This window comes from Muscardinus avellanarius (assembly GCF_963383645.1).
Source record: "Muscardinus avellanarius genome assembly, chromosome: 14".
Lineage (NCBI taxonomy): Eukaryota > Metazoa > Chordata > Mammalia > Rodentia > Gliridae > Muscardinus > Muscardinus avellanarius.
In genome coordinates, this window is record NC_137800.1 from 34,055,459 (window position 1) to 34,081,014 (window position 25,556).

Below are 25,556 nucleotides of genomic sequence, written 5' to 3' on the forward strand. Positions count from 1 at the left end.
TATACTATTTGCCTGCTGCTAACCATCACCACTGACTGCGGCCGTGGTCGCCGCTGCAGCTGCAACTGCAGCCGCTGCCATTCTCCTCCCTCTTCAATATTTTTTAATAAAAGAAAACAGTACGTGTCTTTTGCAGGAGTTGGGGACCCAAGTACTTAGTAGTAATGTGTTTTATCTCCCTGCCAAGAGTGGAGCCCACAGCTTCACCAGGGAGAGCAGGTTCTGCTGCCTTGAGCGCACCAGCCCCAGCGCTGTGCAGAGGAGCGTGGTGGCCAGGAGTGCCCTTGGTCCCGGGATGTGCAGCACCAGTCGACCCAACTATGCGAGGCTCCATCTGACGTGCCCTGAACATTTTTCTTACATAGTATGTTGTCCAGAGTTCTTGAGCATGTAGGGCAGGTGCAGTCTACTTTCAGGGAGATTTCCTCAAAAGTTCAGAGTGGATTAGAATAACTCTCTCTGCCTCTCCCCGATACTGGCCTTTTCGGCCGCCGCCGTCTTGGCCCTCCTCCTGAGCATTTTTCTTACATAGTATATTGTCCAGAATTTCTGAGCACGTGGGGCAGGAATAGTCTTTTTTTGGGGAGATTTCTCCAACAGTTCAAGATGGGTTGGATTGGTTTTATCTACCTCTCCCGAATACTGGCCACTGCTGCCACCGCCATCTCCACCATCTTGATCCATCTCTTCTTTCTTATAGTTTAGTTAGGAAGCCGTGGCTATAAATGTCTTTATATATTGTCCCAATCAGATATTAAACCAAAATCTGATGTCCAGGGTTTCTCAGAGGAATACCTGTCCTATTTGGCCTCTGCCAGCTACTGTTGCTGGCGCTATCAGCTATTATTGATCACGGCTGCCGCCATCTTCCCTTGGTCCTCCAGGAGACATTTTTTATTTTTTTGGTGGTACTGGGGTTCCTGGAAGCCCTTCTACCTCCGGGCTATACCCCCAGACCTATTTTTACATTTTTATTTGGAAACAGGGTCTCCTAAGCCAGCGCGCGTGACTGGCTTCGAACCCGCGTGATCCTCCTGTCTCTGCCTCCCAAGCGCAGGGATTACAAGCGTGCGCCACCATGCCCGGCTCCTCCAGGAGACATTTTTAAAAGATAGCCATGAGCCGGGCGTGGTGGCACACGCTTGTAATCCCTGTGCTTGGGAGGCTGATGAGACAGGAGGATTGTACAGGTTTGAATCCAGCCTCAGCTACTTAGTGAGGCTCTCAGCAACTTAGTGAGACCCTGTTTCCAAATAAAATATAAAATGGGTATAGGAGTATAGCCTGGAGGTAGAAAGCCTAGTTAGTGGTACAACACTTTCCTGGCAAGTGGTAGGCCCTGGCTCTAATTCTCAGGGGAGAGGATTAGTGAAAAGGAAAAGCTCAGATACTGGGTTCCACCCCCAGTACCACCAAAAAAAAAAAGAGCGATGAGCTGGGCATGGTGGCACATGCTTGTAATCCCAGCATTTGGGAAGCTGAGACAGGAGGATTGTGGTTCTCGGCCAGCCTCAACTACTCAGTGAGACCCTCTGCAACTTAGTGAGAGTCTGTTTCAGAATAAATAATAAAAAATAGGGCTGGGCAGTGCAGTATAGCTGGGAGGTGGAATACTCCGGGTTCAATCCCCAGCACCACAAAAACAAACAAATAAACAAACAAAAATGGTGAAAGAACACTATCTCATTTCTAAAAAAAAAAAAAAAAAAAAAAAAACACCTTTTTCATAGACAAGAAAGTAGAAAGTGGGAATGGAAAAAGGTAGTAAAAATAAAATGGAACTTCATATTATTTCATTACATAAGAAAGAATATAGATCAATACTTATACTCTAAATCCCCACTGATTTTGTTTCTACAAAGGTGCTGCCTGAGAGCCTCATGCCCGTCTATGTGGCATCTGAGCTTTTCCTTTTCACTAATCCTCTCCCCTGGGAATTAGACCCAGGGCCTGCCACATGCCAGGCAAGTGTTGTACCACTAACTATATGTAGAGCCCAAGACAGAGATTTTCAATGTTCCTCATCTTCTTAGTAACCACAGAATTTGCTCAGTGTGTCTCCTACCTGAGTGAATAAGGTTAAATCAAATCTGTTTGATGTTCCTTATTATTGAATTGGAATGACTGCTTTTGCCTAAGGTGTTAGTCTAATGATTAACTCTAGGGGAAGTGGTTATGGTAATAGAGGATTCTGGTTTGGCCCAGTGCTGGGAAATTTTACAGATCACATGCCTTACTTTTTAAGGACTATTTAGACAATAAAATTTAGAAATTGTAGATTAGGGTAACCTATTCATAATAATTAGAGATAATATTTATTTTAATCAGATTGGTTGCGGAGGTTGATTCAGGGAAAAAAAAAGGAATGTTCTCTTTATTTAGAATTTCTGGTTCATATAATCTCTGAACTCCTTGTGAAAACAAAGGATATTAAAATATTGAAAACCAGTTCATCTTGTCCTACACAGAGTTGATTCACTAACAGAACAATAAAGATTGTAACAATTTGCTCAAAGATGGTTTCCACACCAGCAACTAATTCCTACACACATCACTGAAAATGAAAACCATAAAGAAATAAACAAAATCGTATCACATTACCGGACAGTCATAGTCCAAAAATCAGATTATGGATGGGTTACTTCATTCTATTCCATCTGAAGTCAAATTTCCTTCCAAGATTCTTCTCTGAAGCTGTGGCTCTCTGTGAACTTCTGATGGGGACATCCAAGATGGGTTTGCAGTCTTCACCCTTTGTTTGCATTTTAGTCGTGACCTTTAACTTTCTGTGGGGTATTTCTAATTTCTAAAATCAAACCCTGTATTAGATCCCCCTTTGGACTCCCTTATTTTTTCCCAGTTCTTTGAGTCTTTCCACAGCCTAAAATCTTGGACTCATCCCAGATTCCTCCTTCTAGACTATCCACCTCTCCCTTCTAATCTAATCAGTTGAAAATTCTTGCCTGACCATTCCTTTTCATCCTCCCCATTGCTTTATTTCTAATCCTAGCCCTTATCTATCTCATACCTAGACTATCACTGTAGCCTCCTTAACTGGATGGCTCCAGCCAGTCTTGGGCTCTGTGCCCGATTCATCTTTGAACTTTGTCCTTCCCTTTCTTTCTACAAGCATGCCAAGCTGTCCATTCTGGTATCATGTCTGTGCTCACCTCTACTCCATCCCTTTTCCTTGCTGATCATTTACTGTAAGTCTCCTGTTTCTCTTCCTCCTCCTTCTTCTCCTCCTCTTCCTCTTTTTTGTGGTAATGAGGATTGAACCCAAGAGCATTCTGCCTCTAACTATACTCTCAGCCTTATTTTATTTTATTTTTGCCGTACTGGGGATGGAACTCAGGGGCATTCTACCTCTGAGCTACACCCCCAGCCCTATTTTTTATTCTTTATTTTGAAACAGGGTCTCAGTGAGTTGCAAAGGGCCTCACTACATTGCTGGGGCTGGCCCTGAACCTTCAATCCTCCTATCTCAGCCTCCAAGTACTATAATTACAGGTGCACGCCACCACACCCAGTTTAAGTGCTCTTATTGGATGAGACCTCCGGGACAGGCCCCCTCCTCTATAAAAACTTCTTTATTATCTGTCTTGTTCCTTTGACACAAAGTAAGTGTGTAAGAGATTGCCATCTTTAAGTTTTATAATTGGTCCTACCTCCAGAACTAGATTGCTCCACTGAAGTTTGTTAACTCCACTGATTTTTAGTTAGCCAGAAAGTGCCTTTTTGTACACTTTTGTACATCTTTTTTTTTTTATCAGCACGCATGTGTTTAATGCTTTTAAATTGTTTACTGATTCATGGGTAACTTAGAATTCATTTAATCAGCCCCTTACTGATGATCACTGGTGTTTTCTTTAGTTTTGTTATAAAAAATGTTGCAATGGACATCCTTACATATCTTGGGGAACATCAGTATTAATACCCATAGGTAAAATTATTGCACCGGGATTACTGGCTTAAAATTATAAACATACACATATATTTGAAGTTTGAGTATAATAACAAGATGATCTTAAGAAATATGTTTTTACTATCTACTTTTCTTTCTCTTTTTATGCTACTGGAGATTAAACCCAGGGCATTCTACCTCTGTGCTACACCCCAGCCTTTTTTTTTGTGTGTGTGTGGGTCTGGAGATGGAACCCAGGGGCATTCAATCTCTGAGCTACACCCCCTGCCCTATTTTTTATTCTTTATTTTGAAACAGGGTCTCACTAGGTTGCAGAGGGCCTCACTAAGTAGCTGAGGCTGTCTGTGAAATGGCCATCCTCCAGTCTCAGCCTCCTGAATGCTGGGATTACAAGGGTGCACCACCACACCCAGCTTCCCAGCCCTTTTTATATTTTGTTTGAAACAGGTTTTGCTAGGTTGCTAAGAGTCTCATTATGTTGCCGAGGCTGTCCTTGAATCTTCAATCCTCCTGTCTCAGGCTCCCAAGTACTGGGATTATAGACATGTGCCATCAGACATTCCTGTTTTTATATCACTAATATTTCTGTCACCCAGGATTGGGATATGAACCATGGAAACTTTTTCATGGTGTTTCACCCCCTGATTATTAGCACTGGAGAAACTGTAATGCCAGAAAAAAAGGATTTTTTTTTTTGGTGGTACTGGGGTTCCTAGAAACCCTTCTATCTCTGGGCTACACTCCAAACCTATTATATATATATATATATATATATATATATATATATATATATATACACACACACACACACACACATACACACACACACATATATAAAATATATATATATATATTTTAATTTAATATTAATTTTTAAAATTTGGAAACAGGGTCTTTTAAGCCAGCAAAGTTGGCTTCAAACCTGCGCAATCCTCCTGTCTCAGGGCCTCCCAAGGGTGGGGATTACAAGCGTGTGCCACCACACCTGGCGTTGGGAAAAAAGGAAATTTTGAGGACCAGCGAATAAATCCTTCAGTGGCCAGTGCATGGTCATCTGGCATCCTAAACAGCAGAGCCTATAATCTTTCTTTGCCAAGGATCACAGAAAGCCCAAATGAGGGATATTTTTCACACTTTTTTTTTTTTTTATGTTGTTTTGATGGTACTAGGGACGGAACCCAGGGGCATTTTGCCTCTGAGTTATAGCCTCAGCCCTATTTCAGTTTTTTTTTTTTTTTTTGAAAACAGTGTCAGCTGGGCGTGGTAGCGCATGCTTATAATCCCAGTATTTCAGAGGTTGAGACAGGAGAATCGTGTTTCCCGGATAGCCTCAGGTACTTAGTGAGGCCTTTTGTGAACTCAGTGATACCCTGTTTGAATTTAAAGAATAAAAAAGAGGGATGGGGATATAGCTCAAAGGAATGCCCCTGGGTTCCATCCCCAGTACCACACACACAAAAAAAAAAAAAAAAAGAAAGAAAAGAAAAAGAAAAAACAGTTTTTCACTAACTTGCTGAGAGCCTCACTAAGTTGCTGAGGCTCATCTAGAACTTTTGCTCCTCCATTTCAGCCTTCCAAGTACTGGGATTGCAGGTGAGCCTACGCTGGCTTAATTTTCTTTTTTCTTTCTTTCTTTCTTTTTTTTTTTTTTTTTTTTGGTGGTCCTGGAAACCCTTTTACCTCTGGGCTACACTCCCAGACCTATTTTATATTTTTTTTATTTGGAAACAGGGTCTCTTAAGCCAGCGGAGGCTGGCTTCCAACCTGCGTGATCCTCCAGTCTCAGCCTCCCAAGTGTGGGGATTACAAGTGTGCGCCACCACGCCCAGCATAATTTTCATACTTTTAAAAAACCGACATGAATATAAATGAAATGCCATTGTGGTAACCAGTAAGGATTCTCTAAAAGGATGGGCCTGCACAGATTCTGTGAAATCAGAATAGCAGAGCTTAAACTTGATCAAAACATAAAGACTCTCCCTTGTGTCTTTTTCTCCTGCTGGGGATGGAATCCAAGGGGATTCTGTCTCCCAGTCACACTATTTTTTCAGTCTTTTTATGCTTGAATAAGTGTCTCACTGAGTTGCCAAGGGCCCCACTAACTGCTGTTGTATGACCAAGTGTATCCTGTGCCAATCAGTGGGAGAAAAGTGAGTTTCTCTCTTGATTGCTTTAGAGTTTTGTCTATTTAGCATTTCCTTTTGAAGTCTGAGGATTTATATAACAATAAATAGTGTCTAATGCTGTGGGCTATTTTGGATTCTTCAGCGCTTTAAAAATTTTTTTTGGTGCATTGTATTCATACATCATAACGGGGTAAAAAAACATGTATAAGCATACATGCACACATCACCCAGTTAGCCCCTACCCAATCCTCACCCCATTCCCTCCCTATCCCTCCTTCCCATGTTGGGCTTAGTGGTTGACTTCGATTTGTTTAAGTATATTGTGTGTTTTAGAGTCTTCAATGCTTTTAAATTTTGGGTATTTAAAGCCAGGCGTGGTGGTGCATGCTTGTAATCCCAGCACTTGGGAGACTGAGACAGGAGGATCGCAAAGGTTCGAAGCCAGCCTCAGCTACTTAGTGAGGTTCTCAGCAACTTAGTGAGGCCCTGTTTCCAAATAAAGTATAAAATAGGTCTGGGAGTGTAGCCTGGAGGTAGAAGGCCCCTGGGTTCCACCCTCACCACACACACACACCAAAAATTTTGGGTAATGATATTTAGCTGAATGCTTATCAAAGTTGAAATCATACTGAGAACTACTCTATGGTAAATAGTTCATCTCAGTAAAACAAGTTAAATTGTGGCAAAAGTGTGTTACTTATGTTGTGTTTTAAAATAGTAGGATGTTAGTCCAGCCAGATAGCACAGGTTTGTAATCCCAGTACTTGGGAGGCTGAGACAGGAGGATCGCCCTTAGGTTCTTAGTGAGTCTCTCAGCAACTTAGGGTTACCAGACTAAAAAGTAGGGTTGGGGTTGTAGCTTGGAGATAGAATGCCCCTGGGTTCCATTCCCCTTACTGCAAAATAAATAAATAAAAATAAATAGATAAAATAGTAGAATGTTGATATTTTAGCAACAAATGTCTTCAAATTGTTGAGGGGGGAAAGGGTGAAAGAAAAGCTACGCAGCAAGTTTTAAATAAGAATGTCTTGGTTTGGTTACTGATTGATGTTATTAGTATAACTTGCTGCAAAAGTTTGGCCATGTTTAGAGAACCAGTTTAGAGTAGTCAAAAAGCACATGCAATCAGCAGTGTGAGAGATTAATTTTAGACAGGTCTTGTTTTTCCTCACATCATTCAAATGTGCAACCTTAAGACTACCTACCAGGCTGTCTTATTCCACTGAGTAGGACCTCGAGTAACATCCCTTGATTGCAGAATGCAGGATATGAGGTGGGGGTTTCTCTTTACTAAGTACAAAGCCCAGCTTCCGGAGACCTTGGCGTTAAGACCTAGAAAGAAAGCCTAATTAAGCCAGTTCATCTTGGGTCCCTCTCTTCACCACCGTTCACTCCTTCGGGAGAGAAGGCAATTCCGGAGCTCTACATGAAGTTTATTCCAAGCCCGGGCTTGGAATAAACCACACCTTCCTTCCTATACCTTCAAGACTCACCTTAAAAGACCAAACCGCAGTCTGGGGATCCCATCCCTATCTCCGCAGCTTCGGCAGCGCACAGGAATGAATCTCGATTCGCTAGACATCCTCACGGGCCTACGAATCAACCCTCTGAAAGCCCCTGAGCAGAGCTGAGTCCTGAACAAGAGGGAAGTCATTCAGCATTAGTACGGAGGAAGGACTAAGCGATTCTCACCAAGAGGCGAATGACTGGATTTCAGGGCTTTCCTTCCTTGGGAGGGCGTCGGTGTTTTGAAAGAAACCCTGAAGAATACAAATGGGGGACAGTAGTGTAGACCGGGCTGGCTGGAGAGGAGTTTCGGGGCTGGGGACACTGAATGCTTAGGGGTCCAGGCCCTGAAACTCCGGCGGCTCCCCGCACTGTCCTATCCAGAGTTCGACATCCCGCCCTTCTTCAGAGCCAGTCAGCACGTAGTAGTTGCCAAATAAATAAATGCTCCTGAGAGATGATTTGCATCCCATCTTGGATGGACCCAGGGCCAAGGATAATCTGGCCCCTGCCGTTCGGCTTTGGGCTCGCTCCAGCCTGGCCGCCCACACCTCCTTGGCCTAGAGGCGACTTGGGGTGGGGAACTTCCCGGGGCCGGCGGCTGGACGCCAGGGGCTGGATATTGGCCGCCCCACTGTCCTAAAGCCAGCAGGGGCGGCCCGCGGCTGCAGCGCCCCCACGCGGCGGGGCGACGCCTGCTCGCCTCGCGGGGTCCCGGCGGGCGCGTCCGGGGCTGGGGACCGCGGGGCCGCCTTCGCCTTCCGCGGCGAGGTCGCGGAGGGCCGGGCGCTGGGTGAGGCCTCGGGGGCGCCCCCCCCCCCATCCCCGTCGGTCCGCAGGCGCGGCGCGCGGGAGCCTTTGTGCCCTCGCTGGCTGTCGGGACTTCTTCGGAGGACCGCTTCCTCCACCCCTTTCCTCCCCCAAAGTCTGGTGCTTTCCCTAGAGGTGGAGAAGGTGGCGGAGACTTCTTGTTTGCAATCTTTCCTGCCTCCCCGAACTCGAAAAACCCCAAGGGTCTAGCCGAGGCGAGTCCAGCGGGTGCAGCGGAGGGAGCCGGCGGCGCATTCCTTCGCCCTCCTCGCTCCGCCGCCCGGCTCGGCCGGGCGTCCCCGGCAGCGGCAGGGTTAAGCCCAGGAATGCGGCGGCGAGGAATGTGCATGCAGATGAGCCGGGCGCGGGGCGGGGCGGGGGCGGAGCTATGCTAATCAATGCAAATGAGGAGGCCCGTCGCCGGCGGGGCCGCGGCGCGGCGGAGCTTCCCGGATCCGAGCCCAGACGGCGTCGGCTCAGGCGGCCCCGGGCGCCGCGACCCTCGGCGGCCGCAGGGGGACTGGGAGGAGGAGGAGGAAGAGGCGGAGGCAGCGGCGAGGAGGAGGAGGCTTCGCTCGCCTGCTCCGACGCAGACATGGTGGACTGATCCCGCGGGCCGCGAGCAGGGCTTCCTGAGGCGTCCGCCGCGCGTGCCTGGCCGCGCCCCGCGCCCGCCTTCCCGCCGCGCCCCGCGCCCGGTCCCTATGGAGGCGCCGCTCGCCGGCGAGGCCGCCGACCATGCCTAGGAGGGCCGGGAGCGGGCAGCTGCCGCTACCCCGGGGCTGGGAGGAGGCCAGGGACTACGACGGCAAGGTCTTCTACATTGACCACAACACCAGGAGGACCAGCTGGATCGACCCCCGGGACAGGTGGGCGGCGGGCCCGGGGCGCGGCGGCGGCTGTTGTCCGGGAGACCCGGGCGGCGGGGGCGGGGGACACCAGGGGTCCCGGGGGCGCGGAGCCGTGCGCCCGGGCGGGGCCGGGTCTGCCAGCGCCCTCCCAGGCCCCTGGGCCCGCCGCGCTCCTGACGCCCCTTGGGGACCTGGAGACACTCCCAGCCCGAAGGAAGGGCGGGATGGGTGCGGGGGCCGGCACGCCCCGTCCAGCTAACGGACCCGGAGGGGCCACCTGAGTCCTGTGCCCAGCTCGCCTCCGCTTAAAGTTGGCCGGATTGAGGCTGGAGGGCACCTTCGGCCTCTGCGAAGCCGAGGTGGGCTGTGGCCCCCAGGAGGCCCAAGCGCGCGGCGAGGAGCTAGCCATCCGGCCACCTGTGGCATCTCTCTGGCCATCCTTAACTTCCAGGTCCTGACTGCCTATTTTTGACTGGGTGCACCCCCAGCCAGGCCGGAGGTCCTGAGCGTGGGGAAGGAAGAGAGGTCTCGTTTTTTTGGCTGGGCCCTAGTAGTGGGTGTAACTATCATTGCCGCTCGGATTTTAAAAACCCTCGTTTTGGAGTCTGAGTTCCTAGTGTTAGTCCTCACCTGGAAACTTTGAGTTCAGGCAGGTTCGGTTCTGAAGTAAGAAGTGGTGGGATGAACAGTGCTGAACCTTGGGTAGCGGGGGAACTCTCACTTAGCTTGTTTAGTTCTCAACATACACACACAATTTATTCCTGCCCAGAGATGAAGAAAAATACAACAATCATCGTCTGAGAAATTCAGGACTTACAGTTGAGCCGTCACAAACGTTGTTGCTCTTTCTCATCTTTCTTTTTACCCTTAGAAAATTTCTTAGAATTTGAACTATTATAAGAATAAGAAGAGACGTTCCCAATTGTAAGTTTGTAAGTTGTCCATTAAGGAGGTATTCCTAATTGTCAATTTAAGTAACAAATTAGGGATAATGCCATCATTTGGAGTTTTAATCATTTCTGAAAAATCTTTCCAGCTTTGGACAGAATGTGGCCTTCGTGGTTTTAACCTTTTCATGTACTTTTCCCCTATTAAATGCTCCCATTTCTCAGTTTGAAGCTGAAATAGTTTGCTACTTTATAGTCTAGTTACTTTTGTCCTAGAAATATTGCGTTTGAAAGCTGTTAAAAACAATTATAATAAAGTCATAAATGACATTATAAATTTATGGAACAATCCTTGTTAAATTATCCATGAAGGTATCAGTTTAAGTTTCCCTCTTGAAAAGAGAAAAGGCACCTGTGCCCAGGTCCTGTCTTGCCACAGCTTGACTGCCTGCTGCTGGCCCGATGAAAGTTATGACAAGCATCACACCTTCACAGCCTCTCCAGACATATTAGTTGTCATAAACTTCACACTCCACGCCAGTTATTTGACTTATGCCATTGCACTTTGAAACCACTTAACAGATAGTAAATGTCAGTGCTGACGGTGTGCACCCAACAGTGGTTTTTTTTAAAGGCCTCTGTATAAATATTTAACAGTTATGTGGTAATTCTTTCGGATATTTGGAGTTTCAGATTTTTGAAATTGCAACTGGTTCTTGAAATATTTTTACATATTAGGCTCTCTTCTGCTTTGGTTTACGTGCTTCATTATGTCATCTTGTTTGTGTTTACCAAAGAGGATTACAACAATATGTAGTGCCTGGATTAAGCAATTAGAAAGTGAAATAAAATTGTATGACTTGGCTCACTATTTCTTCCACAAGTCAAGCAGGCCCTTTATTTTAAACTCTTAATATATTAACCATTATTATGAGCCTTGTTTTTTTAGAAAAATTGATAACCAGTTCATTGATGGGATCAATGGTTTTGACTTAGATGTCATGCTATTCCAGTATTCCTGGAAGCTTTGGGGTCTTTAAGTATTTAAAGATATAGATTTGTATAGATATAAATATTTATGGATTTCTGTATGAGAGTTTTAAAAGATACTCTGCAAGATCATTAACCCTGACATACTTATTGTAAATTTGATTATGTTTTCTTTTAGGGCAATTCATTGATAGTCTTTCTAAATAGTGTAATAGCTGGTTAAAGAGGATATTTGGAGTAACTATTAACTCTGGTCAATTTTGTTACACACTTGGCAAACATAGGGAAAGAAATATGTTATATAGGCCAATTGGAGTGCGTGGATTCTTCTGCAGGATCAAATGACAAATCCTGAAAGAAAAATGACTTGGTATGCTGCAGGTCTGTAGTACTTTCAAACTTTTAAAGGCATTTAATTAAAAAGATCATAAAGAATTACCCAGTCATTTTTATTGTTATATTAAGAAAAAGAATTTTGTAGTTTTGAAAGGTCATTAGAATTTGTCAAGCATGTGCCACCACGCCTGGCTGAGGTTGTGAAATTTTAGAAGGACATTAATTCCTTTCAACAAGTAGTGATGCTGGAATATCGAGGCATTATTTTAAAATATTTTTAAGCTTTTGGAGGCAGATGACATAATGTAGACTTTGATAGGATGTGATCAGGGCTTTTATTGCTTTACCATTTATTAACTGAGTGAATTTAGATGAATTTCGGAATCTTTCTCAACTTCCATTTTTCCAATCTGAAATGAGGATAAGCCAGATGTGATGGCACACACTTGTGATCCCAGTACTTAGAAGGCCAAGACTGGAGGATCACAGGTTTGCAGCCAATTTAGCTAGGTCCTTTGTAACTTAATGAAACACTGTTTCAAATAAAAAAATAGCTGGGCCTGGGCTTGTAGTCCCAGCATTTGGGAGGCTGAGACCCCAGGATTGCAGTTTGTGGACAGCCTCAGCTACTAAGTGAGGCCCTAACTCAGTGAGACCCTGTTTCAAAATAGAGAATAAAAAAATTGGGCAGGGGGTGTAGCTAGGAGGTCGAATGCCTCTGGGTTCCATCCTCAGACCCTCAAAAAAAAAAAAAATAGGGCTGGGGTGTAGCTTGGAGGTAGAATGCCCTAGTACCACAAAATAAGATAAGGATAATACCACTCCCTCATAGGGATGTTTATGGGCCCATAATTAAGGTCCAGCCAAAAAGTAGTTGTCATGTTGACAATTTTGAACTGACTAGTATAATTCAGGTAACTCCAAAAAATATTAGATTTAGGTACACACACTCAGTATTGTTTTTTTTTTTTTTTTTTCCCCAGAACTGGGGGTTGAACCTAGGGGCATTCTACCTCTGAACTATACCCCAGCCCTATTTCTTTATTTCAAAATAGGGTTTAAATTGTGGAGGGCATCACTAAGTAGCTGAGGGTGGCTATGGACCTGCAATCCTCCTATCTCAGCCTCCTAAGTACTGGGATTACAAGTGTGTACCACCATGTCAGGCTACTCAGTGTTTACGTTGAACTAGTCACTGTGCTAAGTTCTTTTACTGTGATATCATTTAATACTTGCCTATGAGGTAGGTGCTGTTCTTACTTTCCAGTTACTGGTGAGAAAATTGAGTCACAGAGACATTGCCATTTCTGTTAACTGTGGAACCAAGACCTGAAACCAAGTAGTCTGCTCTAGATCCGTGTACTTAACTATCCCTCTAGACCTCCTGGACACCTGGTCATACTCAGGGGTCTTCAGTCAGAGTTCCTGGAGATAGGAACCTTTGCGCAGTGTTGACTTTAAAACCAGTTGAACAGTTGGATCTCCCTGCCTCCGATTCCTTGGCTCCCTAGTGGGTCTACTCTCTAAGAGCGTTATGTTGTAGGTTTTTTCTCTCATTCATTTTTTATTTTGCTTACAATGGACACCCTTTTACCATACTAATTGGTGTTTATGGTGTTTATGGTGGGCCATAGATAAGGGCCAAATGGGCTGGTGCTTTAACAAATACTATATTCAACATAGGAGAAAAAAGGTGGAATGAATTCATTGCCTCCTGGAGGAGTAGAGGGTTAAGGTGGGCTGGTCTTAGAGATAGGTCCAGTGGTATTAGGAACTGTCAGTAATATTTTGCTCACTTTATATCCTTAGATTGAATGTTACTCAGAGAGTAACTTTGTATGGTTGAACTTAAAAGAATTTAGCACTATGAAAAGCAATTTTCTACTGAAATCTACTGTTAGTCTTTGATCTGTGGTTTATGGCTAGGGTCAGGTGTTGAGCAACTTGTACCTTCAGATTGTGGGGGGGGGGGACTTGAGGGTGGAGTGCGGAGGGTGAGAGTGAGGAGGAAGGAGGGATGCCAGCTGAGTGTGTCACTGATGTCAGAGTTAACTTTTGGCTGTCCACACCCAGTTTGTAGCACATGATTAGGATCTGAGGAAGTCTGTGTTGTCTTTCTTTCTAAGTAATTTTGATCAGCCTACTGCTAATGTGTAAACTCCTCAAGAGTCCTAATTGCTTATTACTGCTTCTGTATCTTTTATATGTGGTAGATGTTAAATAAATGTTGGTTAGGTCAGTTAATAGAGACATTTTGCTAAATTAATGGAAGAGTGTTTGTTGAATTACACTGTTATTTCCAGTTTCTTATTGTGCTTTCAAAAAATAAAATGCCCATAACTACCAACAACCAGAGACAATTGATTTTCCAGTTGGATTAAAAATAATGAGAGAATTGAGTGGCTACATTTTGAATAATAATATAAATATGTGACTTACTTTTGAGAACAAAAGAAACAAAATCAGCTCTGATAGTCTTAATCATACATGATCATGCTTTGCTGGAAAATATCCCTCTCTGGCAGGCTCACAGTCTGGGTACCAGGTGTTTACCATAAGTTATTTATGAGTTATTATGGTATTTCATGCATGGAGAGGTTGTTAAAAGAGGTTTAAAAAAATCACCAGGAAGTGCTAATTTAAAACTAAACTGTGCTGTCTTCTAAAAATTCCCAAAGAAATATTTCTTCAACATACTTTGCTATAATGCTTACCTGGAGTAAACAGTAGTTGTTTAATATATGTGAATGACTTAAGATTTCTTCAGTGACTTTAATAGTCTGTAGTTTGCAGTTTAATTTTTGTTGCAAGGTTTGAGATGATAATTGATTTTTTTCAAGAAAGACTATTATATTTAAATGTTTTGTTTTGAGCTACAAATTACTAAGTTGTCAGCTACAGTCAGCCAATGTGACATGTGGCCTACAAGCAAACCAGTACTTAAATTTAATGAGAGGAAGCCCTGGTACTAGGAAAAGTATGGAACCTGCCTGCAGGCCCTTTGCTGCTTGTAAATGGAATTTGCTTACTTGTTTTGAGTAAATTTCTTTAGGAAAATGAGGCTATCTCTATAGAAGGGCATGACCAGCTTTGTTTTGCTGATGTGGGAGTTATTGAAATAGCAGGAAGCAATGTTAACCCTATTATGCTATAAATTCCTTGAGATAAGGCCTGAGTCTGTATGCACTGGTCCTGTCCTATGAACTTGATTGAAATTGGTTGAACTGACCTCTTGTTAGAATTTTAGACTAATTTCTTTATCCATTTATGAAATGTCTGTTATTGTAAAAATTACCACAGAAGTATGTGGGACAAGAAAGGGATTTTTTTTTTCTTTTCTGGTGGTACTGGGGATGGAACCCTTCTACCTCCAGGCTACACTCCCAGACCTATTTTTATATTTTTTTTATTTGCAAACAGGGTCTCTTAAGCCAGCGAGGCTGGTTTCGATCTGCGTGATCCTTCTGCACGATCCTTCTGTCTCTGCCTCTCAAGCGCAGGGATTACAGGCGTGAAAGGGATTTTTAAAGGCACATTATATATGTAAGTTAGGAGCTAAAAATGATTTACTAAAATAGTTCTGAATGTTTTTCAGTGTATTCACTTTTTTCCCACCCATGTATATGTGTGTGTGTGTGTGTGTGTGTGTGTGTGTGTGTGTGTATGGATGTATATATGTGTATATACACACACATATATAAATATATACATATGTATATATGAATGTATGTATTTTTTTTTTTTGTGACACTGGGGATTGAACCCAGAGGCATTTTACCTCCCAGCTAAACCACAAGCCCTATTTTAATTTGGAAACAGGGTTGATGAGAGTCTTACTACTTGCTAAGACTGTCCTTGAACCTGTGATCCTCCTATCTCAGCCTCCCAACTACTAGGATTATAAGCCTTTACCACCATGCCCGGCTATTTTTTTTAATTGAGATAAAATATCATAAAATTCCCAATTCTAACCATTTACAAGTGTGCAATTCAGTGGTTCTTAGTATATTCATAGTGTTGCTCCATTCTGACGACTATGTATTTCTAAACATATTCGTCATCTCCCATCAAGAACTCACTTCCCAATTCTTCTCCTATTCCCAAATCCTTGGGCAGTCACTAATCTATGTTTGAGTTTTCCCATTCTGGACATTTTATATAAATGAAATACCAATATATATCCTCTTGTGTCTGGCTTCTTTCACTTAGCATAATGTTTTCGAGATTCCTCCACACTGTAGCATTTATTGGAATTTCATTCTTTTTTATGACCAAATAATATTTTATTATGTGGATATGCCATATTTTGTTTATACATTTGTAAGCAGATGGGCATTTTTCCTTTTCTTTCTGTGTTTTGACTCTCATGAGTTGCTATGAATCCTTGTACAATTTTTGTATGAATATATGTTTTCAGTTCTCTTCTACCCAGGAGTGAAATTGTTGTGTTTTTCTACAGTAGCTGCACCATTTTACATTCCTACCAGCATCGCTGAGTTTCCTAGGTCTCCACATCTTCACCAACACTTCTGTTTTTTTAAAGCTATTCTAGTGGATGTGGGGTAGTGTATTATTGTGGTTTTGATTTGCATTTCCCTCTTCAGAGTGTTTTGATAACCTTTATTTGACCTAAGCCCTCCCCCTTTATTCTAGCCTTTTAAAGCCATCGCTATTCTTCCCACTTTTTTGTGTGTATACTCTCACTGTTACTTGACCAAGAAAAGTAATTTTTGATTTTATGTTGATCTTCCCTTTTCCCCATATCTGACTACTTTGAATTATTTTTAACACTGACATCATAGATATAAATTAACCAGTAGTTTTTCTTTTTCTTTTTTTTTTCTTTCTTTCTTTCTTTTTTTTTTTTGGTGGTACTGGGGTTACTGGAAGCCCTTCTACCTCCAGGCTACACTCCCAAACCTATTTTATGTTTGAAACAGGGTCTCTTACGCCAGCGCGGCTGGCTTTGAATCTGCGTGATCCTCCTGTCTCCGCCTCCCAAGCATGGGGATTACAAGCGTGCGCCACCACACCCGGCCTTCCAGTAGTTTTTATTTTTCTAAGCCAGCTAGGTACCCTGGACCTTAGAAGGTATAAAGATGGATGAGATTTGGTCCTAGCTCAGCTTGCTTACAATGTAGTTGGCACAATACTATTTAAAAAGTGAAAGAAAACTTGAGTATTGTCCATGACATTTTCTCTATAACTCTTTACTGAAGCTTCATGAGTACCTTCTTCCTGAACACATAGGGAAAACAGTTGAGAGGAATTAAAAGTAGAATACAGTGGCAAAGTACATACTAATTTTTGTCTTCATCTTGAATGTGATAATTTTATTAGACACATACAAATCATGTTTATAATGATACTGTATAATATATATAATATATATCGGTCATCATATTACAAATGATTTAAGAGCTACTTCTTTTAGATAGTTATGTTCCTAAAGAATTAAACCCATTTTTATTCATTTTATTTATTTTTTATTTTTTTTATTTTTGGCTACAAATATTATCTTTAATGCTTTTGGAGATTCCAATATGAAATTTGACTTTGAAGCAGTGGTACTTGTGTAGGTGACATAACTTTATATTAAGATGACTTCTCGTGAAAAACTTGGCTTCTACTATCAAAACAAGATATTTCCTCCCAGCTCTTCTGTATAAGCTTTGATCAATATCTGTGTTCAATGTCTACTTTTGCTCACAGAAGGAACAGAGTAAAACCAGCAGTAAAGACCCTCCATTCTTCCTTCATTACTTCAAATTCAATTTGTTTCTAGTATCAAATAGCTTCTTTTTAAAAAATTTATTTATTTTTTTAAATTGGTGCATTGTAGTCATATATCAATCACATTGGAGTACAAGACTTGAGAGGATATACAAGCACACATCATCCAATTAGCCCTCAAACAGCTCCCATCCCATTCCCTCCCCCTCCCTCTATCCCATGCTTCTTTGGTGATTAACTTTGATAAATTTGTTTATGTACCTCCTGCGTTTTAAAGAGGCTCCATCCTCTACTATTCCATACCCTCTGATTGGTCACATTAGTTGCTTCACTATAGGGCCCTTTCTATAGCTCAACCTCTTCCTGTTGCCCCTTTCCTCCTAGTTATTGCTGATTAGGGGAAGCGTCTGATTTATATTTTCTGCGATATTTCTCTGTGCATGCCGCGTTGCAAGTACCGATCCCACTCTTGATGGTCCCAGTAGTGGCGTGGCTACCTGGTGGACTGATCCAGACTGTGCTGGATGAGGCACCGATTCTGGTCTTGCTGGCCCCCACACCAGCCTAACCCCTAAGCTGGCTCCGATCCCAGCCTCGGAGGCCGCAGTAGTGGCTTTGCCTCACGGCAGGCTCCGATGCTGGCCATTGGCTCTGGCACCGCCCTAACCCCTCGGCAGGATTCTGATCCCGGCCTTAGAGGCCCCAGCACCAGCCTAGCCTCATGGCAGACTCCGATCCCGGCCTCGCTGGCCTCAGCACCAGCCTAACCCCTCGGCAGGCTCCAATCCTGGCCTTGGAGGCCCCAGCACCGGCCTTGCCTCACGACAGGCTCCGATGATGGCCTCGTTGGCCCCAGCCCTGGTCTAACCCCTCGGCAGGTTCTGATCTGGCCTCGGAGGCCTCAGTAGCAGCCTTGCCTCACGGGAGGCTCTGATACCGGCTGCTGGTCCCGGCACCGGCCTAACCCCTCGGCAGGCTCCGATCCTGGAGGCCCCAGCACTGGCCTTGCCTCACGGCAGGCTCTGATGCTAGCCGCTGGCTCCGGCATCGGCCTAACCCCTTGGCTGGCTCCGATCCCAGCCTTGGAGACCCCAGTTGTGGCCTTGCCTCATGGCAGGCTCCGATGCCAGCCATTGGCCTGGCACCGGCCTAACCCCTTGGCTGGCTCTTATCCTGGCCTTGGAGGCCCCAGCACCAGCCTTGCCTCACGGCAGGCTCTGATGCCGGCCTCGCTGGCCCCGGCACCGGCCTAACCCCTCAGCAGGCTCTGATCCTGGCCTTGGAGGCCTCTGTAGCGGCCTTGCCTCACAGAAGGCTCCGATGCCGGCCGCTGGCCCCAGCACCAGCCTAACCCCTCTGCAGGCTCTTATCCTGGCCTTGGAGGCCTCAGCACCAGCCTTGCCTCACGGCAGGCTCCGATGCCGGACTCGCTGGCCCCAGCACCGGCCTTGCCTCACGGAAGGCTCCGATGCCGGCTGCTGGCCCCAGCACTGGCCTAACCCCTCGGCAGGCTCTTATCCCGGCCTCAGGGGCCCCAGCACCGGCCTTACCTCAAGGCAGGCTCCGATGCCGGCCTCGCTGGCCCCAGCACTGGCCTAACCCTCGGCAGGCTCTGATCCCGGCCTTGGAGGCCCCAGCACCGGCCTTGCCTCATGGCAGGCTTCGATGCTGGCCTCGCTGGCCCCAGCACCGGCCTAACCCCTCTGCAGGCTCTTATCCTGGCCTTGGAGGCCTCAGCACCAGCCTTGCCTCACGGCAGGCTCCGATGCCGGACTCGCTGGCCCCAGCACCGGCCTTGCCTCACGGAAGGCTCCGATGCCGGCTGCTGGCCCCAGCACTGGCCTAACCCCTCGGCAGGCTCTTATCCCGGCCTCAGGGGCCCCAGCACCGGCCTTACCTCAAGGCAGGCTCCGATGCCGGCCTCGCTGGCCCCAGCACTGGCCTAACCCTCGGCAGGCTCTGATCCCGGCCTTGGAGGCCCCAGCACCGGCCTTGCCTCATGGCAGGCTTCGATGCTGGCCTCGCTGGCCCCAGCACCGGCCTAACCCCTCAGCAGGCTCTTATCCTGACCTCGGAGGCCCCAGTACCGACCTTGCCTCACGGCAGGCTCCAGTGCTGGCCTCGCTGGCCCCAGCACCGGCCTAACCCCTCGGCAGGCTCTAATCCCAGCCTCGCTGGCCCCAGTTCTGGCCTAACCCCTCGACAGGCTCTGATCTCAGCCTCGGAGGCCTTAGTAGCGGCCTTGCCTCATGGAAGGCTCTGATGCTGGCTGCTGGCCCCGGCACCAGCCTTACCCCTTGCCAGGCTCTTATCCTGGCCTCGGAGGCCCCAGTACCGGTCTTGCCTCACGGCAGGCTCCAATGCCAGCCTTGCTGGCCCCAGCACCGGCCTAACTCCTCAGCAGGCTCCGATCCTGGCCTCGGAGGCCCCAGCACCGGCCTTGCCTCACGGAAGGCTCCCATGCAGGCCTCGCTGACCCCAGCATCCGTCTAACCCCTCGGCAGGCTCCAATCCCAGCCTTAGAGGCCTCAGTAGTGGCCTTGCCTCACGGAAGGCTCCAATGCCAGCCATTGGCCCCGGCACTGCCCTGCGCGACCCCCGCCCGGGACCCAGCGTCTTACTGTGCCCGGCTTCTCCAGGGGTCTGGCGTGCTACACGCGTTCTGGCCTGCAGCCCAGAGTCCCGCGACCCGGGCCCAGGCTGGCGTGCCCCATGTGATCCCCGCCCGGGTCCCAGGGTACTGGGCCCGGTTTCTCCAGGGGTCTGGCGTGCTACGTGCATTCTGGCCCGGGGCCCAGAGTCCCGCGACCCGGCCCGGCTTGCGTGCTCCACGTGACCCCCACCCAGGACCCAGCGTCTTACTGTGCCCGGCTTCTCCAGGGGTCTAGCGTGCCCTGCGTGACCCCCGCCTGGGTCCCAGGTTACTGGGCCCGGTTTCTCCAGGGGTCTGGACTTCATTTTATTTTTTTATGTTACTGGGAGTGACACTCAGGTTTTTGCACATGCTAGGCAAGTACCCTACCACTGAGCTACAACCCCAGCCCTTATTATTTTACAACAGCTAGAGGAAGCCTGACAAATGTAGCCTCAGCCAACTCAATGTAAACATCAACAGTGGTAAGTCATGTGGCTATGTCTCTGATATGATGCTATGACAGCATTTTGTGGTTTCTCAGGTTTCCTTATTTTTGATAACCTTCATGACAAAAATACCCATTAAATCTCAATAAAAGAATATTCTACAAAATGACCAATATTCCTCAAAACATGAAGGTTATCAAAAATAAGGAAACCTGAGAAACTCACAACAAAGAAGAAGCCTAAGAAGGTGCAACGACTAAATGTAATATGGTAACTTGAAACAGAAAAGGTAAAAAACTAAGACAATGTAATTAAGGTGCATTTTAGTTAATATCCAAAAAAATTTTTTTTTATTCCTTGGGGGTCTGGGGATGAAACCCAGGGACATTTGACCTCCGAGCTATACCCCCTGCCCTATTTTTTATTCTTTATTTTGAAACAGGGTTTCACTAAGTTGCGGAGGGCCTCACTAAGTAGCTGAGGCTGTCCACGAACCAAGATCCTTATATCTCAGCCTCCCAAATGCTGGGATTACAAGCATGCGCCACCATGCCCAACTTAGTTAATATCAAAATTTTAACCATTAAATTTTTTTTTTTTTTTGGTGGTACTGGGGGTGGAACCCAGGGGCTTTTCTACCCCCGGGCTATACTCCCAGACCTATTTTTAAAAATACTTTCTGGAAACAGGTCTCACTATGTTGCCGAGAACCTCACTAAGTAGCTGAGGCTGACTCGAACCTGTACGATCCTCCTGTCTCAGCCTCCCAAGCACTGGGGTTATAAGTGTGCACCACCACGCCCGACTCAACCATTAATTTTTTAATCACTATTTTTTAAATTATTTTTGTGGCACTAGAGATTGAACCCAGGAGTGCTTTATCTCTGAGCTACACCCACAGCCCAGTTTTATTTTTTGTTCTGAAACAGTCTTGCTCAGTTCTGAGGGCCTCACTAAGTTGCTGAAACTGGTCTTGAACCTGTGATCCTCATATCTCAGCCTCCCAAGTACTGGGATTACAAGTATGTGCCATCATGCTTGTCTTGGTTTGTTAATTTTGGGAAATGTACCACACTGTTGGCAGGAACTGAGTGTGGAATATATGGCAACTTCTTGTATTAATATTATATATTTCCTAAGATCTAAAATTTCTAAAGAATAAATTTTATTTGTAAAAATTACCAAAAAATCACATGAGACAGTTGAAAGTATTTTTTTTGGCCAACTTGTGACCATGCTAAATAATTATGGTTTTGTTGTTATTAAGTGGAAATCAGAGGTTGGGAAGTTATGGTCGAAGGGCCAAATCCTGGTTCATGGGCCTCTTTTTATAACAGTCCTCCAGCTAGAATTTTTTTTTTTTTTCCGGCACCGGGGATTGAACCTGGGGACATTCTACATCTGAGCCACATCCCCTAGGCTGATTTTTTATGTTTTATTTTAAAACAGGCTCTCACTAAATTGAAGAGTGCCTCACTAAGTAGTTGAGGTTGCCCCCGAACCTGCTATCCTCCTGTCTCAGTCTCCCAAGTACTGGGATTAAAAGCATGTGCCACCACTCCTAGCTAGAATTGTTTTTATGTTGTAAAGTGTTGTACATTAGCAAACAGAAAGGATATTTGAGACTGAATGTGGCCCACAAAGCCTAAAACATCAACTTCTCTGTCCCTATAAAGAAAAAGTTTGCCAATTTCTGTTGTAAAAGTTGGATGATAAAAATTTAAAGGTGTTTTATATATACATTTATAAGAAATATTAAACTTTTATGAGAAAATGGCATGTTTGTCAATTATTATATTCACTCATAAATGATTTGAACTATATAAATTGTGTATAAAGATGAGCCAGACCTGAATGCTGAGTTAAAAGAATTGTGCTGTGTCTTGTGTTACTTTTTTCCCAGGAAATGCAGCATGTTACTTAAGGTTTTCCAAACCCATTCTTTGAAGTAGTTGGACCTGATGATAGTCAGGTTCAGTCTGTTACGCTTAAAATTGAAGTGAGGTAGTCAAGTATGGTGGCGCATGCTTGTAATCCCAGTACTTGGGAGGCTGAGACAGGAGGATTGCACAGGTTCGAAGCCAGCCTCAGTTACTTAGTGAGGCTCTCAGCAACTTAGTGAGACTCTGTTTCCAAATAAAATATAAAAAATAGGCCGGGGGTGTAGCCTGGAAGTAGAGGCCCTTGGGTCCCATCCCAGGACCACACACACACACACACACACACAAAAAAAAAAAAAAAAAAAAAAAAAAAAAAAAAAAAAAATTTGGAGTGAGTTCATAGATACTAGGTCAAAAGTAGTCACAGACTGTTACTATTTATCTTATATGTTGACAGGAAACCAAAAGACAAGCTTGGGAACCTGACTTTGCCATGGTAGGGCCTAAAGTAGAGATTTTTGTGTATTGGAGGTAGCTCAGCCAAGGTGTAGTCACACAGTAAAGTTACCAGATATCAGGCACTGTTAGATGATTCTTAAAAAGAATTTGTTTGTGGAGACATGAGAAAAGCAGACAAAGATCTGTTTTTGGAGGTACACAGTAGTTTGTTTACAGTTTATTGTAGGAAGTATATATGTAATAGAATTGTGTTTTTTATAGTGATAAATATTGACTGTCCTGTGGCATATTGTTATTAGTAATAAGATCACATAGCAGAAAATAATTCCATATATTTCTGAACTGTTCAGAACTGTTCAGAGCTGTGTGGTTATTGGGGATTGAACCCAGGGGCATTCTACCTCTGAGCTACATATATTTCAGACCTTTTTATTTTTTGTTTTGAAACAGGGTCTTGCTATGTTGCTGTGAAGTCTTGCTAAGTTGTTGAGGCTGTTCTTGAATCTGTGATCCCCCATCTCAGCCTCCCAAGTACTGGAATTATAGTATTTGGAATATATGTGCCACCACACCCATTTGGATTTTTTTTTTTAACTGGAGTAACTGAAGATTGAACTTGGGCATTCTACCTCTGAGGTACATTCCTCCTGGCCCTATTTTTTATTTGGAACAAGGTCTCACTAAGTTGTAGAGGGGCTCACTAAGTTGCTGAGGCTGGCCACAAACTTGTGATCCTCCTGTCTCAGCCTCCCAAGTACTGGAAATACAAGTGTGGGCCATCACACCCGGCTTGGAAGTTTAATTTTAGAGAAATACATTTTTTGGAGTATGAAAATAGTGACTTTCAGCTAAGCACATGTCCCTGGTATTTTGTAAAAGTGAGCATGTCTGGATTTGGAGGACAGAGAGGCTTCCCTTTTGCTGCAGACTTTGCTGCTCCTGCTGGGTAGTGGTTTTCTCTCAGGTGCCTGACTTGTATGGGTCACCAGTTCTGAATGTGCACAGTGGTAAATGTTGAGTTATAGGATTTGTGCTATAAACTCCTGATTAAAAATCTGAACTAGTAATAGACCGTAGAATGTGTTATGTACTTTATTGACATTTCTCCATTTTATAAGAAGGTAACTTTATTAAGTGGCAGTGATACTTTAATAAAGTTTAAAATGTGGTAGACAACCTTTACTGCAAAAGATTTGAAGAGCATACAGCTTCACTTAGTATAAAGCTTCAGTCTCTGTAGTTTCCCTTAGCATATACAGTTTTTAATAAGGATAAATTAAAATCCAAATTTTTTTTCTTTGAAATTGTGAAAGTGTATGAACATGTGAAATCTTTTGAACATGGCATCACTAGGTTATCAGTTTTGTTGCTTCATGGGCTTACATGTAGTTTTGGGTCAGCAAGTCTATAACTCTGTATGTTCTTTTCCTATCTGCTGATTATCAGGGTGTTTGAACTTAGTAGAAACAGATCATTTACTTTCTTTTCTTCTTTGTCTCCCTCTCTTCCTCCTCCTCCTCTTCACATCTTTGTCTGTTTATCTCTCTTGCTCATTTTTTCAATTCTGGGGCTTGAACCCAGGGGCGATCTACCATAGAGCTACCTCCCCACCCTTTTTATATTTTATTCTCAGACAGGGTCTCACTAAGTTCCTGAGACTGGCCTGGAATGTGTGTCTCCTGCCTCAGCCTCTAGTCACTGGGATTACAGGCATGCTCACTGTGCCTGGCTTTCCTTCCTGCTGAGTGATATAGCTAATGATGTTTCTCAGAGGACAGTATAGGTATAAATCTGTATTTAACTTGGCTGAATGTTTAACATAACGTTAATGCCCTGGTTTGCTATTGTAGCTCCTAAGACTACAAGCTTACTTGGCTTTCTAACTCTCTTTTCAATCCTTGTGTTCTCTTGAACGTATGTGTGCAGAATGTATAGATGCATTCTTGGGAGATTTCCTAATGTCTCATATGTAAGAAGCATCTGTTTGTCTGCATTACTAGTATTTTCATGAAATTGATTCTAAGTCTGTTGAGAATTGAGACCTGCTTTGTGTGTGTGCTGCTCCTTTGATTGTCTGTCCCTGTGGGGCACATAAGAATACTGCAGAGCTTTGTACCTGTATAAATGATATATAAGCACTTGAGGTATTCTTTCAAGACCTTCCATAATTTGTCCCTAGCCTACTATTACTGACTTCACCCTTCGTCGTTCACTAATACATTCATTCAGTCAGTTGGTTGTCATTTGCCAAACATTTATTGAAAACGCTATGCCAAGCATATGTATCTTGGACTAGCATTAAATAAAAAATAGTCAATAATTTATTTTCATGGATTTCGTATTCTAATTTGGGGAAGACAAATTATAAAGGCAGTGATGGAGGTGCTTTGATGAAAATAAACAGGGTGAAGTGGTACTGGTGTTAATGGAAGGGTTTAGTGGTTGAGAAAGGTCTTTCTGAGGAGTTGACAGTTATCCAAGATCTTCCATTCATGTGAAGACTGGTTGAAGAATAGCTTAAGCAGAAGAAAAGATCAGGTGGCAGTCCTAAGTCTGCACTTTCCAGTATGATAGTTTCTAGGAGTATATAGCTATTTATTTATTTTATTTATTTATTTATTTTTGTGGTACTGGGGATGGAACCGAGGGGCATTCTACCTCTGAGCTACACCCCCAGCCCTATTTTTTTATTCTTATTTTGAAACAGTATCTCACTAAGTAGCTGAGGCTGTCTGTGAACAGATCCTCCTGTCTCAGCCTCCAGAATGCTGAGATTACAAGCGTGCGCCACCATGTGTAGCTATTTAAACTATTCAATATTAAGTTAAAATTTTCATTCCTCAGTCTCTGAGCCATATTTCAAGTGCTCAACAGTCACCTGTACAGGTAGAGAACATTTCCATCGGTGCAGACACTTCTGTTAAACGGTGTTCTCCTGAGGAGCTGGAGAAGTTGGAGTATTGAAGAAACT

At 44.5% G+C, this 25,556-nt stretch overlaps 1 protein-coding gene across 1 annotated transcript in view; it reads left to right on the forward strand.

Moving 5' to 3' along the window:
- Positions 1–8,756: 8,756 nt before the first annotated feature.
- Positions 8,757–25,556, forward strand: part of WWC2 (WW and C2 domain containing 2) — a gene marked incomplete at its 3' end in the record, with an annotated part of 227,871 nt that continues 211,071 nt past the window's right edge. The window contains exon 1 of the mRNA XM_080710126.1: positions 8,757–9,237. Coding sequence (XP_080566252.1) covers positions 9,107–9,237 — 131 coding nt within the window. The 5' untranslated portion in view covers positions 8,757–9,106. The remainder of the gene's footprint in view (positions 9,238–25,556) is intronic.